The 24,210-nt window shown below is 45.6% G+C and overlaps 1 protein-coding gene across 4 annotated transcripts in view; it reads left to right on the plus strand.

Moving 5' to 3' along the window:
- Ntrk2 (neurotrophic receptor tyrosine kinase 2) overlaps positions 1-24,210 on the plus strand; it is a 297,297-nt gene that overhangs the window by 49,604 nt on the left and 223,483 nt on the right. For all 4 annotated transcript variants that reach the window (XM_055629282.1, XM_055629285.1, XM_055629283.1 and 1 more), the window contains 5 exons: positions 5,532-5,668; positions 6,537-6,669; positions 7,559-7,864; positions 19,877-19,912; positions 22,492-22,589. In XM_055629282.1, coding sequence (XP_055485257.1) covers positions 5,532-5,668; positions 6,537-6,669; positions 7,559-7,864; positions 19,877-19,912; positions 22,492-22,589 — 710 coding nt within the window. The remainder of the gene's footprint in view (positions 1-5,531; positions 5,669-6,536; positions 6,670-7,558; positions 7,865-19,876; positions 19,913-22,491; positions 22,590-24,210) is intronic.

Here is a 24,210-nt window from a genome sequence, read left to right on the forward strand (position 1 = left end):
ACCTTCCTTCCTTCCTCCTTCCTTCCTTCCTTCCTTCCTTCCTTCCTTCCTTCCTTCCTTCCTTCCTTCCTTCCTTTTGTAGCTTGCTGTACAGTTACATCTAAACAGATCAATCTTATTATGCTGACTCCATTTTTGCTTATACAATATGTATGTATATGTGTATATATTAGTTGTTAGGTTGGAAAGTATGCCCCAAAGATAGAGGGCGGTCATTACTGTTGATATTTTCCCGAAGTAGAATTCTGTGGGCTCTTCATGCCAGAGAGTAGGGAAGGGGCAGCTGGAGAGATGGCTCTAAGGGAGGTTAAGAGCACTGCCTGGTCTCAAGTTTGATTCCGGGTGCACACATGGCGTGTGCCATTTGTGGGGGATCTAATGCCCTCTTCTGGCATCCGTGGGTACTGCGTGCACATGATGCCATACATATACTCAAGCAAATCACTACTCAAACACAAAACAAAAATAAATTAATAAATATTTTAGAAAGGAGAAAGGAAAAAATTCTAACTTACTGAGCTAGTTTTAAGCACATGAATGATGACTCAACATCAAATAAAAAGAGCTCAGAATTACTGAACAAATTGACAAAACACACCATCATGACTGTGACCTTTCTGATAATCCGAATGGGCAGAGACTTGATGTGATCATTTATCAGAAAGGTGCAGCCTGTGTATTTTGGGCAAGTGGCCGAGAACCTTATTCAGGTCCTCAGAGTCATGTACCCATTATGGGTTGGAGCAGAGCCTGGAAGACCTCAGCTAAGAGACAGCCAGTCAGGCTCTGGTGAAACCCTTGGGCAGAGATGCAGGTCAGACTAGGACTAATACAGCACCTGTCTAATTTCAACATTCGCTCAGCTTTAGTTTTTTCACTGGGACATATAGATACTAATGTATTCTTGGAGATTTGGAGTGACGATAGAGGGAGTACATGGAAGCATTTAAGATGGAGTCCAGCACATTAATACAGAATTAATTAATGAACACTGTAATTAATTGTATATTTAACATTATAATATTAATTAATGTTAATAAGGATCAAATAGATGTTAGCTATTCATGTTATTTGCTATCGTCAAAATGAACGGTATCTTTAAAAGTATTTGGCATCTGGATTTAAATATCTTAAACTGGATTTACATATTTTATATTGTGTCTAGCTACTCCAAAGAAAGTAACAAAATCACAGTTCAAAAAAAATCATCTGAGGGGACATAGGAGCAACCGTAGCTACATGTTTTATGTTCTTCGTAGAAAGACTTCTGAGGGCTATTATATGGAAATACATACAGACATACAGTTTTCTTTAGCTCTCTTTTCCTTTCTCCTTTGTTACTTTTAATCTTGCATTTGTCTCAATCCCATGCTCCATCTCTACCACACCCATTTAAGCATCTCAAAGAATTAAAATTTCTCAGAACACACTATGTGGAAATTTTGGAAGAAGAGATAATTACTCCGGCCCCTGTTGGGTTTAAGAATAATAGTTGTAAAAAAAAAAGCCTAGTGAACAATTGTCCAATATCCATTATCTAAACCCCTTCTCCTCAAACTATGGTCTGTGGGATGAGCAGGTTGTTAGAAATATGAACCTTCTGGGTTCAACCTCCACCACCTGGAAAAGAAACTGCATGTTTGACGAGGTACCTCTGTGCCCTTAGACCTGGGGAGCTGAGGTCCAAGGAAAGCCAGCTGACATGACCTATAGGTAAGCACTGACCAAATTCAGGTCAAGAGCGTCAGCATGGCCTGCCTTCTGTGTACACTTGCTCTTTTTACTCTCCCGTGAGGTTCTCATTGCAGAAGGAAGATGGCTGGTGTTTGCTATCAGCCGGGTGTTTGCTTGGAGCACTGGTAGTGCTCCAAGAGTTTGGAAGCCTTGCTGGGCTTTGCTGTGTCCTTGTGCTGCTTTCAGATCTTATTAAGCCAGGAAGTAGTGCCTGGCGAGTGCTTTATCCCGCCGTGGCGATCCGTGCTTCCCAATTCATTTTTATTGTGCTAATTAAGCCTCAAGTGATATTTCAAGTACAGATTGTTTTGTTCCATTGTTGGGTCTTGGCCAGCGTATCAATGCTGTAGACTTAACACGAGGCAGGTGCTTACTCATTTTCGGGAGATTTTACATTTAAAAATCTAAGCTTGGCCAATTTTGCACAGATTCCTTTGGAAGGTCCTATGACAGGGTGAGACAGATTAATCTGTAATAAGAAGAATCATTCTTCCTTCACAAAATAGGCACCGAATTCTTTTCCAATGAACCAGTTTCTCAGATCATGGATATGACGTCATATGAACGTCTTGTAGGAAGATGAAGTGTGCAAGTCTGGGGACCAATGTTCTGTAGAGGTGAAGGCCCTTTATGTTGGGTTCAGATCCCAGCTCTACATTGACTAGGGCAAATTTGAAAGTATTTGACTTTTACAACACTTACAGACTTCATTAATTAAACAAGTGCAAAATTTTATCTTCAAGGTTGGTTGTAAGGACTCCCTAAGATAACACAGCAGATGAGATCGTCTACTTAATGAGAACACAGAAAATCTTACTATCACCCCTACTGTACAGAAACGACCACCCTCAGGGCTGATAGTCATCTCAACTGAATTTTGAAAAGAAAAGACTAAACCAGACTTTATGGGGATAATTAGAATTATGATGTAGCATTGCCTACTGAAGCCCATTTTAACATTTCTCTAATGTTATTTCTAAAATAACAGACACACTTATGAAGTTCCCTTCTCAAAGCATCTTGGTTGAGTTACCCAAAGTGATGTCTTTAAACTCTGTGATTAGGATGGGACTATTGGGAATGAGGAGGGAAGACACATCTTTAGAACAAGTTTGGCTCCCAAGGTCTCCCCAGAATCAGTAAATAAATCTGTAAATATAAGGAAAATGGGAGCCAACATGACACCAAGAGCTACTAGCTGGAAAGCAAAGGGATGCTTAGTAACTGTCATTGGTCTCAGGATGTTGGTCACTGAGCCGTCCGTGGGGAAAACCAAGGAAAAATGTGACTTGTGCATGAGGGTAGCGTGACACTGTAGAAGTCATTGCTGGAAGCCTGCTGGCCATCACACTCAACATGCTTTCTGTTCTGTGGGGTCCGGGTGATGCGACCCTCTTTCCATGGGAGAAAAATGGGAATCCATTCTATAAAGAGACTAAAACAGATCCTGAGGAGATCTGGGTAGACATGAGGCTATAATTTTCACAGAAAACTTGATAAGTTTATGTGCTGATTTAAAATATATATATATATATATATATATATATATATATATATATATATATATATATATATATATATTTCTGTTCTTTCCCCTCATCTGAGCTGGACATTGGGAGAATGTCCAATGATCCTTCCACTGGGCTGAGTAATTGGAATTGCCTTCTCCTCAAAATGGTTGAAGATAACTGGGTAGATTTAATGGGGTTTAGATGGCCCAACTCTCAGTAAGGTTTACAGATCTTGGTAAATTTTATGTCTTCATTAAATAACGTGCCTTCAGCGCACGTGGAAAGATGCAAAGAAGGATCTGTTCTGAGTCCGGCGTGGGCAGGTGGGAGAGCACAGATGGGAGTGGTCCCTAGGTCTCTCCCGGCGGGAGATCAGTAGGTAATTCTACAACAGAGGAACCGACAGATAGGAGAGCAAGCATAATATTTAGGGAGGTGGAAATCAATAGTAAAGAAGATATGCAAATAGATGAACTCGGTCTCCTGGGAACACGAAGCCATGCCGACCAGCTGAGGTCACTCTTCACACAATAGCTTGATTATTTTTAGCGACAAGTTTTACATGATTATAGACTCTTTAAATGACGTGACTACATGTTGCGCGAAAAATAAATAAAACACGTGTTTTTGGGAAGCTACCCAGATCGCACCATTAACTTTAATGGTGTTCTGCCTTGACCTGCTACCTAAGTCACACAGCTCGCATGAGCGAGGTTTAAGATCCAGGCCTGTTCTTGTAGACTATGCTTTCAATTTATGGTCATTGTGTGCTTTGCTGCCCTGTGAAATTCTGGATAACATGATTCGTTTTGAAACTACACAAAAGAGACAACGTTCCTCTCTATTGGATGCTTATTGGAAGGGTCATTCCAAGGAGCTCTTAGAAACTGCTGAAAGCCAGACTTTATTGGGGTGTCTTCTCCCAGTGGTTGAAACACTATGAGACACATTGTGTACAAATATTGGCCGGTGTGACTACTAAAGAATAGTGTCTTGGCCAGTGAGGGTTGCCTAATAATGAAGGGTTTGTGTACCAACTATGTCAGTCCAGCTGCTTCTATACAGGGATCCATCACAGTCCTGTGAAACTTGGTTTTTGAGGTGGACACAGTCTCTCAGAATGAGTGAGTGGGGCTGCTTTGATTGGCAGGACCAACACATGGTTAATTCTCCAAGCCCTGCTTTAGGTAAAAGGGACTGTGATTCTTGGCAGTTTAAGGCAGTGCATGCCTGAAGACACAAATTAACATAAAAACTTTCTAGCTCTTGAAATATAAGGTATAAAAACCCACACCACAGAAATGCTAAAACACATGTGTAATGTTTATAATTTTTCCTAACAACAAATACATTCTTAATGTTTTTGTTACTGAAAATAAAAATTGGCATTGGGTTATATAATGTTTGTTATTATCATTTGCCCCATAATTATTTTGGCAGTATTGTTTAACTTGCTATCACAAATAATAAGATCCAGACACCCGTTAAATTTTATAATTGCCTTATTTACCTTGAACTGGGCAGATATTTCACCTACTGCTGTCTCAGTAACCTCACCATCTACCTCCCGGCCCCATCCAATGCCATCTGCCTTAACCATTCCTATCTTGGCTTCCTTCCATCCATAATCTTACAAATACTTGCTTTTATTTTCATCTGGGCCTTTCCACACCATTATTGGAGTCCTTCCTCCTGGCCCATGTGGTTCTCTCTCCATGCTAGCCCATGGTGTCTTCCTTCCTTCTCTCTCCCTGTCTTTCTGTCTGTTTCCTGTGATTCTCTTGTTCTCAAAGCTTGGGAACTGTAGCCACACCTACCCCATTCTGCCCTGCCCAGGTTTTAGGCCTTTAATCAACCAATCAGGTATGATGTCTTAGGCAGGTTTACACAAGATAGGTTTATCCAAGCAATAAGCAGATCTTGTGAGCCAGTTATTAGCATCAAAATAAAGCATCGGACCAGCCTCCAACGGGTTTTCATTGTGATGAGGATTCATGTAACTTCTCATTATTTAGTATTAACAGAGTGGTCAATTTAATTCATAAAAATTCACTCAAACTTGGCTTTGAAGCATTCCAGCATGGTCATAGTTTGAGTCTGATCCTTGAGAAGTACTTTCAAACTAGTTTTCCTAGTCAGTGTGGTTCTCTTAGACTCTAGGGCCTGACGGGGTTTCTAGACTTAACTGAGTTGCTGCAGCAGGGGGCTTCTGGGAAAATGTGGGTCTTGCCATGTTGATTCCGGCTGTAACTCTTTGTGTATGTTTTCTCTGTGCTTTTTCCGTAGGTCTGCCATCTGCACGGCTGGCTGCTCCGAACCTCACTGTGGAGGAAGGAAAGTCCGTAACGCTTTCCTGCAGCGTGGCCGGTGACCCACTCCCCACGATGTACTGGGACGTTGGAAATTTGGTGTCCAAGCACATGGTGAGGCTTGTGTTTTGTTCTCCGTGACAGTGAGGAGACCGTGTTAAACACGCTGGTGGCCACTCCCTTAGATTCCCCCGTTGTTGTGATGAAAGGACAAACACAACTCAAAGGAGAAGGGCTCGCTGGGTGCCCAGTTCCAGGTCACAGTCCGTCATAACTGGGAAGTCGCAGCCTCAGGAGCTTGAAGGAGCTGGTCATAGTGGGTCCACAGTCAGAGCAGGGGCAGTGAGTTGATGTGTGCTTGCATCAACGCCTTCCCTCTTATCAGCTCAGAATCACAGCAGTACGACACACCTACACTTTTTTACCATCACGGGTCACCACCTTTGGGGTAAATAATCCCACTGTAGTTAACCCTAAGGTTAAGAGAATCTTCCACTAGCTAACCTGACCCAGACAGCTCTTCCCTGAGATTCCCTTCCCAGACGATCGACCCTACATTGTCAAGTTGCTGATCGTCAGTAACTGTCAAAACCACCTATGGTTTTACACGCCCACACTTGGGCATTTATAATGAATTTTGATGTCATTTGTTTCTATTTACCCTTAATTAGATACAGCTAACTCACAGATTAGTTTTCAGTTATCTGTGCACATCAAATTGGAGGGAAGATTAAAAATGTGCTCTGTATCATTCTGAGCAAGGCAGTGACAGTCCTCGTGATCTTCGCCCTTGGAGGAAGGCGGGCAGCACTCAGGAATAAAGCAAACTCAGACATGGAGCGATTGAAACCAGAGAATAACTTTGTTACACACACACACACACACACACACATACACATGCTCCATTTTAGGAAGCGACCTTGACATTTTGGGATCAATTCTAATCAATATTACTTTTTTTTGTCTTCTAATTCATTTGTAGAATGAAACGAGCCACACTCAGGGCTCCTTAAGGATAACGAACATTTCATCTGATGACAGTGGAAAGCAAATCTCTTGTGTGGCAGAAAACCTCGTGGGAGAAGATCAGGATTCTGTGAACCTCACTGTGCACTGTACGTAAGGAGAGCAGAGTTCACGGCGGGTGTTCCCCTTTGTCACTGGGGGAGTCTGTGGGCTGCTCAAGTTCGTGACACAGGAGAATAGTCAGGCTTTTGTGAGTGTGTAACTAAGAAATGCTGTCAGCCCCTGGCTCTTGTTCTGAGCAGACTGTTTAAAGAGACCCCTTGCCCACGCTTACTTCCCCAAAGCATGAGATGCTATATACGCTTAAAGCCGGATAATCACCGGGCTGTTGTTCCAAGCTTACGGCAGACCTCAGACATTTCAAGAACTAAAACGTGGACATTTAGAGTCTAGTGAAATCGACGCTCACTGTAACTCAGTGTGTTTGCTGCTCCGCAGCGACAGAAGCGATCAGGTTCTGGTACTCCGTGCTGATCAACCGGCAGCACCAGCAGCAACCCCCACTGCGTTGATCAGTCTGGTACGTTTTAGTAAAGGTTCCATAAGATCAGAGCGTCCGGGAACATTTCCAAAGTCATTTTCAAATTTAGTGATTTCTACAGTTATTTTAATTATTTAAGGAAGAACTGCTAATGAAAAAAGTGCCTCTCATTAGGTCTTATAATGAATCCACATAATATTAAGATGTGGGGGGGAGCACGAACAAAGACAGAGTAGACATCAAACGAGCACTCCCCACCGTCAGTCTCGCAGTGATGCGTGAGGCTGGGGCAGAGTGGAGTAAATCGTTCCCTGAAGCTCCTGGTCAGGCTTGGACTGGTCAGATGCTCCCAGTGATTTATCCGGAGTCACTGATTGAGGCTTTTCTTAGGCTCCATGATAGTTAAATAAAAGCCCTTCTCGACGCTGAACCCAGCAGGGAGGATTCTGAGCCCTCTGGTGCTATTAACTCTCTCTCCTCTCTCTCTCTCAATGCAGTTGCCCCAACCATCACATTTCTGGAATCTCCCACCTCAGACCATCACTGGTGTATCCCGTTCACTGTGAGAGGCAACCCCAAGCCGGCGCTCCAGTGGTTCTATAACGGGGCGATCCTGAACGAATCCAAATACATCTGCACTAAGATACACGTCAGCAATCACACGGAGTACCACGGCTGCCTCCAGCTGGACAACCCCACCCACATGAACAATGGAGACTACACCTTGATGGCCAAGAACGCCTACGGAAAGGACGAGAGACAGATTTCCGCCCACTTCATGGGCCGGCCCGGAGTTGATTATGGTGAGTACCGGGAGCCTTTGCCCCTGGGGAAAGGGTAGGGGGAGACAGTAATCACCTGGATTTGCCAGCCGCCTGGCCCGGTTTTAGCATAGCTAGCATTGGTGACTCAGGAGACTTGCTCTTCACGGCAAGTGTGAGGTGTAGACAGGCCTTGTCCGCGTGCTGCCTCTTCAGCCTTTAGGCCACTGGCTGTGTCAAGGAAGAGATGTGAACAATAGATCCAGGCATGCAGAGCTTTGGCAGCTCGTAAGAATCTTCTTATTGTTTCACACTCATAGCGCTTCGCCGGTTAACTCATGAAATATTGTAGTTTTTTTTTTTCCTACCCTCTTATTCATTTGGGGTCAGAGTCTCGTCTTCTTCTTCATGGGTTACAAACCAGCACCACAGATCTGGCTTATCTGGCTATGGTGCGCCATGCTGTTATCAGAGGAAGAGAAGGCCGTGCCTGGCCAGCCAGCAGGAAAGGTTCTGTGAGGAGCAGCAAGCGTCACGCCTTTGCTGCTTCAGCTACCGTCTTTCCAAAGCGTGTCTTGTCCACTCAGTCCTGTTGCTCAGGTGCTTGCTGTGCTGAAGGCTCAGACCTGCGGGATTAGAACTCCTCGCCATGGTAGCAGCGAATCAGTCAGTCTGAGTCATGCAGTGGTGTGGCAGAGCGAAAGGGAGAGAGCGCTGTGGCGGTCTGAAGCTTGGTCAGGTTTTACAGGCAGGGCTTGAAAGCCAGCGCTGTGGACAAAGGCGATTCAGGCAAAGCTACTTTCATCCCCAAAAAGTGACTTTGTCCAGCACACAAGAGTGCCATCATTCTCTTTACGTAAGCCCCTCCTACTTCTTTGGCATCTCCTAAACACACAGGCCTCCTGGGTGTGTTCACAATGTGAGCTGAATTATGTCAGTTTGATTTACCAAAAGCCCTACAGGAGTACATAAAACAAGCAGGTTTAGGAAGCAACGCCTGGACATCCCTGGTCGTGGTAGTCATTTCCATTAAATCTCCCTCTTAATGGAGAGTTTCGCTGCTTGGCTGTGTCTGCTTTAGTAAGTCTCGAGATGGGCCTGCTTCTCCCTATGTGCCTGTCAGGAGCCACAGCTTCAGAACGAAGCCAGAGACTCTAGTTTTGGACGGCAGCTTTTTGTTTGTTCTTCGGTAAAATTTTTATTTGCGAGTAATTTTAGGTTTATAGAAAAGTTGTAGGCAGTAGAGAGAATTTCTGGAGAAACTTCTGTCCAGGCTTTCCAGTGTTGATATCTCCTGTTGCTGTGGTCCATCTGTCATGCGAAGAAAGGGGCACTGGTACTTTCCAGTTCACTCAACTTTAGGCTTTATTTGGATTTTGCTATCGGCAGCTTTTGAAGCGCTTTTGGGTGAAGCTTGATTCAGGCCCAGAATTTGGAAGCTCTAAGCAGGCCTGTGTCCTTTGAAATCCACACACTGAAGAGCCAGTTTCACATGGGAGTTTGATGCGTTTGAACATTCCTCCATGGTGCTAATACTCGTCTGAACTAAACGTCTCTTCTCCATGTGGCCTCAGTTTTAAGGCATCGGTTGTTAGCTTGGCTTCCTGACTTTATCATAACTTGCAGGGGAGGGGGTGTCTCTCAAATATTTAAAAACGCATTTAAAGTACAAATTCAACTAAAATTTTACTATATTTGTGTGTGTGAGTGTGCACTTGCGCATGGAGGGCGTGAGTGTGGAAATCAGAGGACAACTCATAGGAGTCAGTTCTTTCTTTCCATCACTCGGGCCCTGGGGATAGAACTCTGGTCACCGGGCTTGACGGCAGATGCCTGGAACCTGAATAAGCTCCGTTTTGTAAAGTTGTCCCCACCCTCCTTGTTCCCCTTGCTCACTTATTCATTTTTTATTATGCATTTTAAAATAAACACATGGGGCAGCAAAGCTGGCTCCGGAAGGTGAGCCTACCTGCTGTGAAAGTGGGAGGACCCGGGTTCAAACACCCAGTGACCGTGTAAGGGGGGGCCGTGACCCCACGTGTTTGCAACACCCGTGCTGGTGAACAGAGGCAGGTGGATCCTGGGAGACTGTTGGCCAAGCCGCCTAACTAAACTGAGCTTTAGGTTCTAGGAAGGGCCTTGTCTCAAAAACTGAGATGGAGAGAGATAGAGGAAGAGTCCTGGAGCCCTCCTCTGGCCCCTTCACAATGGCGTCGAAGGAGCGCAGACCTAAGAACACTGAGCACGCACACCATGAAAAGGAAAAGGCAAACAAACCGTTAACGTCTGCCTTGAGGAAAGACTGATTTAGTTTTGCCTCTAGCTGTTTATTCAAAGGCCAGCTATCAAGGAGTAATAAGTGAAAGAGAAAACTCCGGAGAGCTAGTCTTGGGTGACAGGAGACACAGGGGGCAATAAACCAACGAGACCAATTAAGAGATTGACCTCCTTTGGCCGTGGGATGGAGTCTTGGTGGGTATGTATGAGTTCACAGCCATAGAATTCAGATAACATCTGTCCTTAGACTGGATTCATTTCTCTTTTAACCTCCTTAAAGTTAAAGTAAAAGAAACAAATAGAGAAAAAGAAGCAGAGCGGTCCCATCCCTGGTGATGCATTCCACACGCAGGGCAGCGGGAGGTCAAGCCTGACTTTTATTTCTTCAGCATTTCTGCTGTCATCGTGTGAAGGTTGGCTTGCACAAATCTTTGTGATGAGAATTCATCTGATTTCACTGGTGGTATTTTGGATGATTATAAAGAAAGGGTGGAGAAGAAAGTCCAAGTCAAAGCATGAGTGAGCAACCCCCGTTCATTGTGATGTCATGAGTGAGCAGCCTCATTTATTGTGATGTCAGGAGTGAGCAGCCTCATTCATTGTGATGTCAGTTGCTTTTCCACACAAAGCCAGAAAAGTGAGAATGATGGTCCTGGTGTCCCATTGGAATATCTCTCTCATTCAGCTTAGCTCTCTAGGCGATGTTTGCTCTGCTTAGGGATAAGTTTTAGAAGACAGAAAATGAAGAATTTAGAAAGAAGTCAAACTATCAAGAAAAACAAAAATTCTCCACCCCATGAACCTGTAAAGTTGCATTAGACAGGCAGCCTGGGCACAGTATGAGTTTGTATCACTAGTTCTGGACAGGTGAAACCATTGCCTGCTGTCAGGCACTGTGCTTTCTCTGGAGGAGGGGGGCATGGCTGAGGAGCAGCTATGCCATTCAGGCCGTGTGTAAGGTCTGAGGGTGTGAGGTTGGTGCTAGAGAGACCCAGCCAAGCAAGCGCTTCATAAAATGTTTTCGCACTATGGCACCTGACTACAGGGTGATGAGACCTGGGCTGAGGTGTGGAGTGACAGTTGTCGTCTGATAGTTAGCTACTGAAAACCTGAGCTAGTCCATGAAAGAGAGAAGGAACTGCCCCCGGTCCCGGGCGTTGCACCCTGCCATTTTGGATACTTCCTTTAAGAACTGAACCCACATCAGGATGTTTTGGCCTCTGTTAAAAGTGGAAGATGCAGCTTCTAGCTGCAGAATGAAATCAAGAGAGCCACAGTGTTGGTCTGCCCAGCACACCAAGGAGGGCAGCTTCTGGAAATTGTGCTAATTTTATGTTCGGTTTTCTTTGTCCCTGTAAAATCAGCTTGTAGGAGCAGCTGTCCTTGGCTCCCAGCACAGTGGTCTTGCTGTGCATTTGAGTCAGCTGGGGACTTCCAAGCAGTATTTTTTGCCTTACTTCAGTTTGGCGTGTGTTCCTGAAGCTTGACCTTAGCAGTTATGATTTAGTGGCCCTTGAGCCAGCCTCTGGCATTTCCCTTTTTAAGATATTCAGACAGTCCCCAAGGGCGAATGTCTGCCCTGCAGAACTCTTTTGACTGTGGAAGCGTTCTCTGTGCATGAGTGAATAACAGGCAGTCATTCAGTTATTTGGGGCCGCAGAAAGAGTCCATAATTAAGAACTAGTTTGTCATGGCCTGGAGAAATGGCGTAGCAGCTAAGAGCACAGAAGAGACATGGTAGGTAGCTCATTGCTGTCACTAACTCCCAGTTCCAGAGACATCTAATGCCCTCTTCTGGCCTTTGTGAGCACAAAGCACATGGTGGACATGCATGCAGGCAAGACACCCATACACTCTGAATCAAAATATTAACAATAGTTTATCATTTCAGAGAGTGAAACTAAGGCTGGGTTTGACCCCATCCTTCTTGCCCGAGTTCAGCTGTAGATGAGACCTGGAATTTGCTCGGGCCTTAGCCATCTGTTCCCTCGGTGGTTGGGAGGAATGCAAAAGAGGAAGAAAGTTGCTTAGTTGGTGCTCTTCAGACTTGGGGATATTCCATGGTATTCTCTGGGCTTTCTTCTTTGGAAGCCTTTGCATGTTCTTGCAATTTTTTTTTCTGTAGTCCTCATGACAGGAACAAACACTTTAGCTAGCAAGATCAACTCCTTCTCCACAAAGAGCTTTGTTGTTGGGGTCCATCTGTACCTCCAGGTAGCCTGGGACAAGAGAGTCCCCCCGTAGGCTTAATTCCTTGCTGGTGCCATTAGTCTGAGGGCAACACTGAGACCCCTTGACCTGACCCCTTAAGGAGAACAGGTTGAAACAAATGCTACCCACACCCCATGGCTATGGTTGGCTCCTATGGGCCTGCCATTACCAGGGAACACAATGGACACCCTCAGAATGGTTCTGTGGGAGATGGCTGGGTGGGAACAGCTCCCGGTACTTCCTTCCTTCCTCTGCCCCCTTGGAACTACTTTTCACAAGGAGATGAACACAGGCCAGTTTCTTTGTGAGTTCCCACTCCGAGTGCCTCGCACTCACTTTGATGCCAGTTACTGAAGCCAGAAGATTGTTATCCATTGCCTTGCGCTAGAATCTGGGCTAGTTTGGGCAGCATGTCAGCTCTTGCTGGAGGCCTGAGAAATGGTGTACATATGACTTCTTAGCAGTGTGGTAGCTGCAACGGTATAGGGTCCAGCCACTCTTCTCCATAAAAGAAAGCTCTCAAGCCACCGTCAGTGATGGCGTGGAAGCAGTTGGCCTTCGGCTCTCCTCAGCTTCTCTCCACGGCTGCCTTCCCACTTGCTCCCACAGATCAGCTTCAGCATCTCAGGAATATCCCTACCCCAGTGTTAGGCAGGACCTGGCTGAAGATACAAAGGGACTTCTTGGCTCTCTTCTCTTTAATGAGAGCCGCTGAACGGAGAACCTTAGGTGGAGAAGGTGGTACCTGTGAGATTTGCTTTCACATCTGACAGACTCCTGCTCCTGATGCTCTTTCTTCAGACCTGATGTCTGAATTTGGAATCTTAAGCTTAGTTTGTGCTTTGCTTTAAATAAAGGGTGCTTTAGCAGAGGAGGACTTGAATTGGGGGTTTCTCATCTGTTTCTAATCCCAGAACCCAGCCAGAGCTAACCAACTCTATAGCTTGGGGTGATTTTTTTTTTTAACACACAAGTATGACTTTCTCTCTGTCTAAAGGGAATGGATTTAGTAGCCATGTAGAAGGCAGTTGTGGCATCCAGCATTTCCAAGTGTTCTGGTGCAGCTCCAATAGCCCACAGGCGGGCGCTTGTCCCCCTTTCACCTGGGCACTCAGCATACAAAGCCGGGGCTCGTGCTTCTCACCTGTTGGCATAATTAGGAAAAAACTCGCTGCCCTTGAATGCTTTGATTGCAGCCTGGACTTTTTCTCCCTCCGTATCCAGAAGCTTGGATTCAGTAGGACTCTGCTACTGCACTGTGTAATCTTCCTAGAGTCTCCCTCTAAAGAGAACGGAAAGGGTGGGTGAGGATAAACTCATTTTAACATCTGAGACTGTTCCCTTTGTCTATTCCCTTTTGAAGAGGGTCTCTAAGCAGAACCAACATGATCCCCTGTCACATTCTTAAAACATCTTTTGCAGCTCTGGCCAGAGATGCTTTGCCAGAGCTGCAATCCTGGTCTTTTATTTATGAAAAAGCTGCTGTGTAAGATGCCCATGTTTGACTCCGGAAAAACTTTGCCAGGTGTAAACCAGGATTCCCCAAACTTTACTCCATGCCCTCAACCCTTAGAGACCCCTCTAAACTACAGATGTGAGTTAAGAGATGTGGGAAGGGGCCCATAATTCTGCAGGGCTAATGAGCGCCTGCCATTGCTGGTTCATGGACCACTCCTTGAGTGCTGAGCGTCCTTTATGAGGAGGTCCTGGGGGAGCGTCCTCCCAGAAAACTGCACTGACTCCTCAAGCTCAGCACATCATAATAACAGTTAAAATGCAGATTAAAGGTGTTCAGAGGTGTTCTCCACTTGGGCTTGACAACAAGAAGATGAATTCAGTGGATGATTAAGAAGTCTTAAGAAAGGGAAGGGAAGGAGGGACAGTGGCTACAGACACAGATAGAACATGGGGTTAGCTGAGGAGGGCTCCGTGGCCCTGGCGTATCCTATTTAGCTTACAGGCCTGAAATAAAGACATGTCTCAGGTGAACTTGATCTCCGTGTGGCTGTTGTTGGAATTCAATCCTACATATAGGAAAATCTCTTCATGAGGCGGCAAATGGTGGAGACAGAAGAGATTAGAAGACCATAGACTTCTTTCCTAGGGAGGCCTTGAAACAAACCAAAAAAAAAAAAAAAAAAACCTAACAGCAGGAGAATTAGTTACTTTTTGTCGCAAGGAAGGCATTTAGACGTGTTGTGAGCAGCCTCTGATTAAACAGCGCAAATTCCAAGAACACTGAAGGACAGATGTTTCTTAAGTGTGAGCACACTGATTGGGGCAAATCGTTTGGTCCATGTCATTACGCAAGCAATTCGGTCAGTGTGTCTTGGAACAGACTTCGCAGCGCACTGGGTGACCACACTCTTGTTCTGAAGCTTGCCACTCTGTAGGCAGCACATGCAGTGTCTCAGTGGCCCCCTCGTTCAGGAAGAATGTCGCGGCTCCAGAGCTCATTCACACAGCAGTGGGAGTTAGTGACTTCCGCTCCCTAACTCAGAAGCGGTCGTCTCCTGTGCAAAATGCGTGTCAGGGACATACTCTAAATGTTGGTAGCGTTTTCCCCACAGCTTCTTCCGGTGCCGTTCTGTCAAAGGGCTCATGTTGTGGGGTGGGCTGGCTCTCTCTGCTGCACTTAGAGAACCCCAAAGTAGCAGATCTAGGCATGGCGCGTGCAGGTCAAGAACACACTGAGTCAGTTTCTGTCAAAGTTCCACACAAGCCCCCACCATTCCTTAGACCATTCGTCAGGACCCATTTCTCATCCTGGGCCCAAGAGCTCAGAGCTTCACATGCTTTCCTGCCGTAGGAGACCAAGGAGAACGTGGTTTAGGTACGAGCATGCGATAACCCTGGTGAGGAAGATTCATCCTTACAGCTCCTTGCATCTTGGTAGTACTGAGGTTAACCGATTATGCTTTTAGAGGCTCCTGAGGGCTTCCCTCAGCCGTGCCAGCACCCTCCCCCCTCATCCTAGGGAAGAGTCCATTCTTACAGGAAAGAAGAGACCCAATGCCCTCAGCAAACTGGTGGTTGAGGAAGGACCAAAGTCCTCCAGCTGTCCGACTCTGGGTTCGGCTTTCTCCTCTGAGGAGGACAGCCTGGCCATCAGTGGCTGCTTGCCGAGCGTGGGAAAGCGCTGCTGAGCCAAAGCAAGGGCTGCCCACTAAAAACAGATGTGTGGTTTGTTCTTCCTATCACGAGGGGTCCTTTAGAGTATTTTTCAAGATCACAGAGCCTGCAAAAATAAAAGTGAAGAAGGGAAACCCTTGTTTGAAGCGTATCCGAGGGCCTGTGGAGTGGGCTCGGCAGGTAAAAGTGGCTCTCACAGAGGACACAGAGCTAGTTCTCAGCACTCACAGTGTGACAGTGTGGCTCCCAACCATCTGCGGCATCCGCTTCACAGGATCGGGTGCCCTCCTCTGACCTCCATAGGCGCCACGGATGAGTTGCACAGACACGCTTGTAGGGGAAACACTAAGGCACATAGAATGAAAAAAAATCTTAAAAATTAAGGACACTAGAGAGACAAAGAGCTTAGAAGGAGCTGGCCCTGCCCTTTTTGTCTCTTGGCAGATCACAAGATGAGCGAAGCTACTGCCGTCTCCCTTGTTTTGCTTTTGTTTGTTTGTTTTGTTTTCTTACGCTCTATGTTTCTCCTGAACTGTAGAGTCTTACAGTTAATCAAGTCATAATAATTTATTCAGGCAGATTTCCAGAAGCCCAAAGACTTGCTCATGAGGTGTGGTTGGTACTGGAAGCTAAACCGGAGCTGAGAGTGCGTGTGTGCACCCCTGTAGTTCTGGTGTTGGGAGACAGGGGTTGGAGGGTCCCCGCAAGTGTGAGGCCGGCCTGGGTGAGACCCTGCCTCAGCAACGAAACGACCCAAAAAAGCAAAGGGCAAAATGACAAACAAAGAGAGACGGGGAGGGGCCTTAGGTTATTTGACACAGAATGGAGGTGCGTTTCATCTTGGCGGCATCCAGAAAGAACGGTTGTAGTTTGATCTTTGCCATTTGCAAGCCTTGCACCCTAAGTGCTGTCTCCCGGAGGCACCCGAGGGTGCGCTGGGGTGGCCGAGGAAGGATGGAACCACTGCCATGTGTGCGGAACTCCAGGGGGCGGAGGAGAGGGCCTAGGTCTCCTTATCTCCGTGTTAGCTCCCGAAGCACACCTGCTGCCCGATCCAGATTATTTCCCACGCAATGAGCCGGACGAGGGTGTACCGAAAGAAACCAACCCCACTGCCAAGGGCATGACTCGGGTCTGATCTCCTCATTCATCTTCTGTTCGTCCTGTCTGCTGGGACCGTTTTCTCCGTCTTGCCCCACTTATCCTCCATTGCTGAGTATCTGCAGCAGCGGTCCCTAACCTCACCACTGCACTGTATGGGAGAGTATAAAATGATCGTCCTTTTTAGATTTCAGTAAAGGGAACCATTTAGAAAATAGACTAAAAGGGGGGGTGACCCTGGTTTAGGGAGGGTGCCTTTAGTCCCAGCACCCAGGAGACAGAGGCAGGAGGATCTCTGTGAGTTCAAGGCTAACCTGACCTACCTAACAGGTTGCAGGCCAGCCAGAAATACACAGGGAGACTGTGTATCACAGGAGCAAAAAAACAAAAACAAAAACAAAAAGACAAACAACAAACAAACAAAACAAAAACAAAAACAAAAAACAAGTGTAATATTTTTAAATTTTGGCCTGTGTCCGAAGTATAAAGAGGATTTGTCATCTTATTTTTGTCTGTCCTTGTGTTTCATGAACTGGAGTCCATGTGGCTCAGGCGCCTGGCTAGCATGCACTTCTGTGCCGCAGAATGGGACTCAGAGGGTCTGGGTGTGCTTGGGAGGGACCAGCAGTAACTGTGGCTCCTGCCCGGTCCCACTGCCCAGTCCACCCACCCACCCCCATTACCAGGTCCACCATCCCACCTGGTACTTTGTGATCAACAGTGGAAGAACACTGACGCTTCTTCTCTTCTATTTGGGAAAAGGAAGTTGGAAAAAAGTATTTTTCAGCATATTGAATGAGGCCTGACCTGATATTTTGTGGTTGATCTTGGGTCTGGAAAAACTGAATTGTCTTCTGGTTTGTGGTCTGACCTGTTTATTTATGATCCTATATGAAATTCTACTTATCCTATACCCAAGATGTGCTCTGTTGAGTTGACTTGGTGTTCCTGAGTACTCCCAGGGCCTTTCTGTGAGGAATGTTTGGGGCTGTCCCATTTTATCATGAGGTTTATTATGGATGTTGCTCATAGTCATGGCAGCCACTGAAATATTTGGTCCAAATAGACATAACTCAGATCTATACATTTTTTAAAAATGGAGTTTTACATGTAAAGTCAAATGGTACTGTAAACCCAACCCTCCCATCTGTGGGATAAATGAGGATTTAAGAACATACCAGAACAACTTTTCCAGCATTTTGAAGGCAAGTCCCATATCCAAGGAGAAACCTTGGTCCTGGGTAAATGGTATGGACTTCTCTGGGACTTCTTCAGCTTTAAAATTAAAAGTCCATTATCTGAGGAATGTAGTTCGTCCCTGGTTATCTGGGATGGTACATAATGCCAGTATAAACTGAATTTCTCATATATAAAGTTATATACTAAACTGACAACTGTGGAACAAGATTTCTCACATTCTTTGACTGAGAAATTGGAATTCTCAGACTCTCACATCCAGACAGGAACAGAATGGTTTGGGTCCATCTGGGCTGAGGCTATGACCTCTGAGCTCGGACTCTCTTCACCAGTGAGAGTCTGGTCCTCACTCTCATCTCACTGTGGAGTCTGCTCACAGATGGGAGTTTGCTCAAGATGCTGTTATAGTCATGCTGGATTGGCAGACATAGGGCAAGGATGAGCAGAGATTGGAAAAGCAATAAAAGGCCCCGGAAGTGAAGTCTGGAGGGCAGGGTCCTTGGCACACTCAGACTGTATGTTGAGGGGAGAGTGTAAGACCCAAGATGGTGGATGGCTGGACAGATGTGAAGATGGCCTGCTCACTTGGAGGTGTGGAACTTCCCCTCATCACGGCCCTCACTGTGGAGGACGGCATTTGCTGTGGGGTCTTGCCAAAGGGAAAAGGCTTGAGAGGATCAGTGGGTGGCTTACACATGCCATCAGAGGGTGCAGCTCTGCCGTTTCTCACTGCTCAACTCACTAGACGATTTCCAGACTCCACGCAGGGCGGCCCACAAGTCAGCTGCTTTACAGGCTGCTGAAATTCTAAGGCTGGATATGTTGAGAGTATATTTCAAAATCACTTCAGAACTATATCAGCAGTGATGAAAGCCATCAAATTGTAATTGAAAGTTTTGAATGATTGGTTTTATATGAGTTAACACAGCACGGCCACAGGTGGCTACGCAGGTTGTAGAATGTGCATTTTCGAGGGGTGCTGTTTCTACAGATGCCAATGGCATGTTTAGGCGGCATCCCTAAACTGGAGCACACAGCCATCCATTTAATTTTTCGTCTATAAGACAGAGATTCTTTTACTGAAGCGTATTACAATTCTAATTTGAACACTAGGGCCATTTTTGCTTGTTTATTCATTTAGGCTAACCTTGATTATTATGCACTGGGGAAGTTACAAGCCGAAAACTGGCTTATCTCACTTTGTTTTGATGCCGGGGCTCAAAGGCGAAATGAAACTGAATAAGCTTTGTGGCCAGAAGTTTTGCTGTTGAAAGGCAAAGACTAAAAGTGCAGGGAGGCTCTGTGGGAATGAATTTTGCAGTCACTTAACTGTTAATGCTGAGCGTATTTCCAAGCATACTCGCCTACAGACCGGGCGGCCAGTGCCCAGGGAACAGGAAGCAGGCCTTCATTCACCAGTTCTTGTTGGCACCAAGTTTGAACATTTAAAACATTTTTTTTTCAAACTTCATAGAAAGACCTCCTAACAGGATACTCTGATCAAGTTGGTGATCACACAGCCACGCAAATAGCAAATCTGTTATTTGTATTTATTTTCTGGTAGAAAGTGTATTTCAACCTCCCACCAGCCAGTGACTCCAGGAGGGAAGTGCATTTTATGTTTCTGGGTTGTTAGTGTGAAGAAGCCTTGGGACTCTTGTTTCTGGAGATGGGGGTATAGAAAAAAAAAAGTGCTTTGCATGAGGTGATAACATGGATGAATGGTCGGGGAAACTCCCAAACAGTAACCCCCAAGCATCAGAGGGTCATAAAAACGCTATGAAAATTACTGTCTTTGAAATAAAAATATCCAAACTATGGTTGACACATTTAGCTGTAGAGTGGAAATAGCATAAGGACAAATGGCCAAAATGTACTGATTTTTTGTTTTTTTTACCACACTGATGTGATTTCCCACTTTTTTTTTTCTTTTTTGAGGGGTGGAATTGAGGAAGGAGACGGTTTTCTATGTAGGGAAACCAGAATCCTAGCTCTTACGTACTTGTCCCAAGGGGCGGCCTACCTGGTTTTAGAAACATCAGGGGATATTAAACATAGTTCACTTGGTAGAGCTGAGCAGTCGTTAACTCTAAAATGTGTACTTACAGATATTTTTTAATGTGTTTTGCTTTTCAGAGACAAACCCAAATTACCCTGAAGACCTCTATGAAGGTAGCTATCATGTTTCTTCACTCTCTCTATTTTTTTTCAAAATGTTTGTGTATAATAAAATAAATGAGCTAAAAGAAGACCTGTAAACTGAGTTAAATACACATTTTTAAGTGCTACATGAGCAAAAATAACATCTCAAGTATCACTCGGTATTGATGGCTCTCTTCCCTTGATATTTACAATGCCTCTAAATAGCACTTTCTCGCTCAAGCTCTCTTCTTGGAAGTAGTAAATCCATTCTGCTCTCACAGACATTTTGTTTCCGTAATTGGGAATTAATCACCTGTGGCAACCAAGGGAAGGGAGGCCGATCACCTCCAGGCCTGGACAGGAAACACAGATGAAACTTTCCTGTACCGTGCAGAAGGCAGCAGGTAGACAGGAGCATCCAAGGCGGAGCCTTTACCTGGAGCCGCTCAGCAGCCACAGAGCCATGCCAGTGACACCCTCAGTCCCCGCTTCCTGTTTCACCATCCGCTGACCCGCTTTGCTAGGGCTGCCTTCCTTGGTGGTGTGAGCCGATGCTGAGGTGGGGCCCACCCAGACCATGGTCCATCTAACCGGTTCTTCCTTCTGAGAAGCCCGACTGCTTAGCCCTGACTTAGCAGCCGAATCCGAGGAGGGCAGGCCAGTTTCCCCGGGGGTGGAGGAGCTGAAAACCTAACCGAAGTAAAGCCTGTTTAGGGACTTGGAAGAGGAGGAACCCAACAGGCACGTTAATGACGGCTTAGCTGCTCATCTTTACTTGGTGACTGACTGCCAGGGCCACATTGATGGGCATAAAAAGTCTCTAGCAGATTTCCAAACTACCACTGTGATCATAAAGCCACCAAATTTAGAGAAGTGACAGGCTTTGTTTCAAGATGGGGACTAAAATTGAAAATGATTAAAATTAGATTCTCTGGAGTGTTGTATTTTTTTTTAAAGTCCTTTGTTCTTTAGCTTTTCACTTACATGTGTTAATCTGTTGTTCCTGTTTGTTGGTTCTATATCATGCCCTTCCCCAACAAACACCACACTGACTGTGAACTCTACAGAGGAGATCTCCATTGAACATGTTTTTCCTGTAGACTGTCCTATGCTCATTACACGTATATTTAACTCCAGCCAATTATGGGAATTATGTTGCTTTTACCTGGGTCTGCATGCTAATCCATATTTTGTCCAGCTTGTGGCTTGATTGATTTTATGCAGGTAAATTGAACATATATATAATTTTGCCTGCTAGGGCTTTAAGAAAAACATCTTTCAGATTATACCACACAGCATGAGGTTTGAACAACAACTTTTGCATTCTAAAGTTATGTTTTGAATTTCTTTTCAATAACTTCAAAACTTTAAAAATGTCATCTTCTCAGTTGCCTCAGATTCCATTTTGGGCCTTTTGGCTGAGATGTCATGGTTTTAAACCAGAGACATTTACAATGGTCTAAATTTTGAATGGCTACTTGGCTATACTACAAAGAAAAAATAGTAAATAAATGATGTCTGCTTATGTTTGAAATCAGTGAGTTTTAAGATATTGCAAATAAACACTGTTAAAATGCGAGTTTGGGCATTAAGAATATAACAACAAACACAGAAAATAAATGCTTTTTCTGTTATTTTTTTCACTCGCATTCAAAGGAGCATGCTGCTAATAAAGATGTACTCTGAATTGTTTGCCCTGAAGCCTATCAAAGGGTCCTCACTCTCTTCTCAAAGGGAGCCAGGCTGGGGCTGAGTTAATGAAGCTGCTTTTGCCGGATGAAAATGAGGGGCACTGTTCCTACTTAGAACTCAGTCACAGATATTTATAAGCAAAGCTGTCTGCAGTCAGCAGTGTGCTGAGAAGTTTCTGCGCTGTGGAGTGCTGACAATAAATACTTTGAATGCCCATGAAAATCAGCTGACTGTTCCAGCCCTAATCTATGTAGACGAAAACTGATCTAGACCATGGTGACTTTGAGACTTGTGGCAACAAAGACACATCTGTATGGCTACTTAGAATGTTGGCCTATTTACTATGGAATATTAGCATGTCTGACCTCTTTTGGAAATTCCTTTGTGGACCCAGGTTCCACAGTGAGGCTCATATCAGGTCGCATCTTAGGCCAAAGAGATACTCCTACCCAGAAATCAGTGTTGTCTTCCAAGTCTGGGTTATTGTGTGGCTCTGAGTACGTCTATGTGGCCTCAGCCTTGCATTTCACCCTCCTGCTGACATTTCTCGCCTTTGAAACGAACAGCCTGCCCTGCCCTCCAAAGATTCTTGATGTGAAAAGCATCCACTGCTCCCACCCTTGCTGCTTTTAAAGGTGGTACCAATAAAGGGATGTTTCCTTATGAGCAAAGGAGGAAGCTTAAGCCAGTTAGCAAAACCTCGGAGAGATGGAGATTGACTGCTCCTTTTTCAGTGCTGCCTTCCAAGCATAGAGCCGAGCAGCCAGGCACATTCCCGCACAGCCAGGCTGTCCTTACAGTGACTGGGACCCCCTGGGTTCGTTTTGCCCTGTTCTTGGTCTCACTGTGGCCCTCTGTGTATCAGCAGCCTACCTATGATCTTGTGTTCTTTTTCTTTCTCTTTTCTCCAATTCAAGACTGGACCGCGGCGACTGACATTGGGGACACCACGAACAAGAGCAACGAAATCCCTTCGACAGATGTTGGTGACCAAACCAATCGGGAGCACCTCTCGGTGAGTGGTGCAAACAGGGACTTGACTTCCTGCGTTGGTTCTGGAGGCTCCTAAGTTGCTGGAGAAATTGCCGGTGCTTTCATAAGACATAGTTATTGTTCAGGTGTGAGCAGGCCATCAGAGACTGAAGGGTCTACGAGAAAGGTTCGGAAACACTGATGTAGAAGCCATGCAGCCTCTGACTATGTGAATTTCTGGTAGTGCACCACATATTTGATTTTTCTGATATTTTGTTTGTTTTAATTTTATGTGTGTGGATGCTTTGTCTGAATGTGTAGCTGGGCACCATGTGTGTGCAGTACCCAAGCAGGCCAGAAGAGGGCGTCAAGTCCTCAGATCCTAGGGAACTGGAGTTCTAGAAGGCTGTTAGTGGCCATCTCGGTGCTGGGAACTGAACTCAGGTCTTCTCCCGCCAGCCTCAGAACCACGTTTGCTTTATTTCTTCGTCTGTGTGAATGTGTATCTGCAAGAGCCAGGAGGAAGCAGGGTCCAGAAGGGCACGTCAGATTCCCTGGCGCTAAGCCAGCCGATGTGGGTGCCGGGAACAAAATTCGAGTCTTCCGGAAGACTGGCAAGTGTTCTTTAGTGTGGAGCTATCTCTCCGGCCCCACGCTGCACCACTTTCAATAGTTATTACTGCCTCAAATATCTGTCCTTTACAACCCCTGGGAAATAGGAAAACCAATGCACATTCAAGGACCACAGTCACATCTATATTCATATATATAAAATTTAGATGTCTGCCGAATAATAGGAATCCAGTTGACTGTAGAGTGTGAGGAAGAGAAATCAGGCCTGTCTTTTGGACAGGGCCCCTGGGCGGTCGTGGTGTTCAGCACAGCCTGCGCAGCGGTCTGCAAACCTGGTGTGGGTACTTCCCTGGAGGGCTCAGGCTGCGGCTGAAGGTCTTGAAGCAGTCCTGGGCGATTAGCCTTGTGCAGCCATTGAAACATCTGTCGTTCCCAGGGTTCTGTGGTGGAATCAGCCTGGCAGCTGCTCTGGCCGGACCCCCACAGCATCGCGTTAGCATGTCCTGTGAGCACTCATAACCCTGAATCCTCCCATCTCTCCCTCTGCTACCACAGCTGACCAGGTTCAGCAGAACAGCCCCAAATGTTGGGCTCCTCCTCTGGCACTATTTTTCCCCATTAGGGTTGGCAGGTAACGCCAGGCCGTACATTTTTAACCTGACTTGGAAAAATGCTTGGTGACATGCAAGTCCTATGAAAGTCAGATTTTTTTTTTAGTTTCTTTTTTTTGTTACGTGGCTGAGTCAATCCAACTAGGCTGCTGGTAGCCATTATCACAATGATCTCACGGTGCCCACAACGTTCCCATCAGCATTCTGATACTCTTCCTCCCAGATAATCGTCCTCCTGGTAACCAGAAACCAAACGTCCAAACCACACATAAGCGGAACTTTTAAAAAACTCCGTAAAATGGCGGTTGATCTCACACACAGGTTTCCATACCCCTCCGAGTTAGAAAACATCAGCTTTCGACACTACCTTCCCTGCTCTCGCCTTCCTGTCCAAAGTTTTAACATCACGTGTCAGTCACACACACAACACACACACACACACACACACACACACACACACACACACACACACACACACAC

The sequence above is a fragment of the Psammomys obesus genome, unplaced genomic scaffold (assembly GCF_907164565.1).
Source record: "Psammomys obesus unplaced genomic scaffold, mPsaObe1.curated_primary_1811, whole genome shotgun sequence".
In the NCBI taxonomy this organism is placed as follows: domain Eukaryota; kingdom Metazoa; phylum Chordata; class Mammalia; order Rodentia; family Muridae; genus Psammomys; species Psammomys obesus.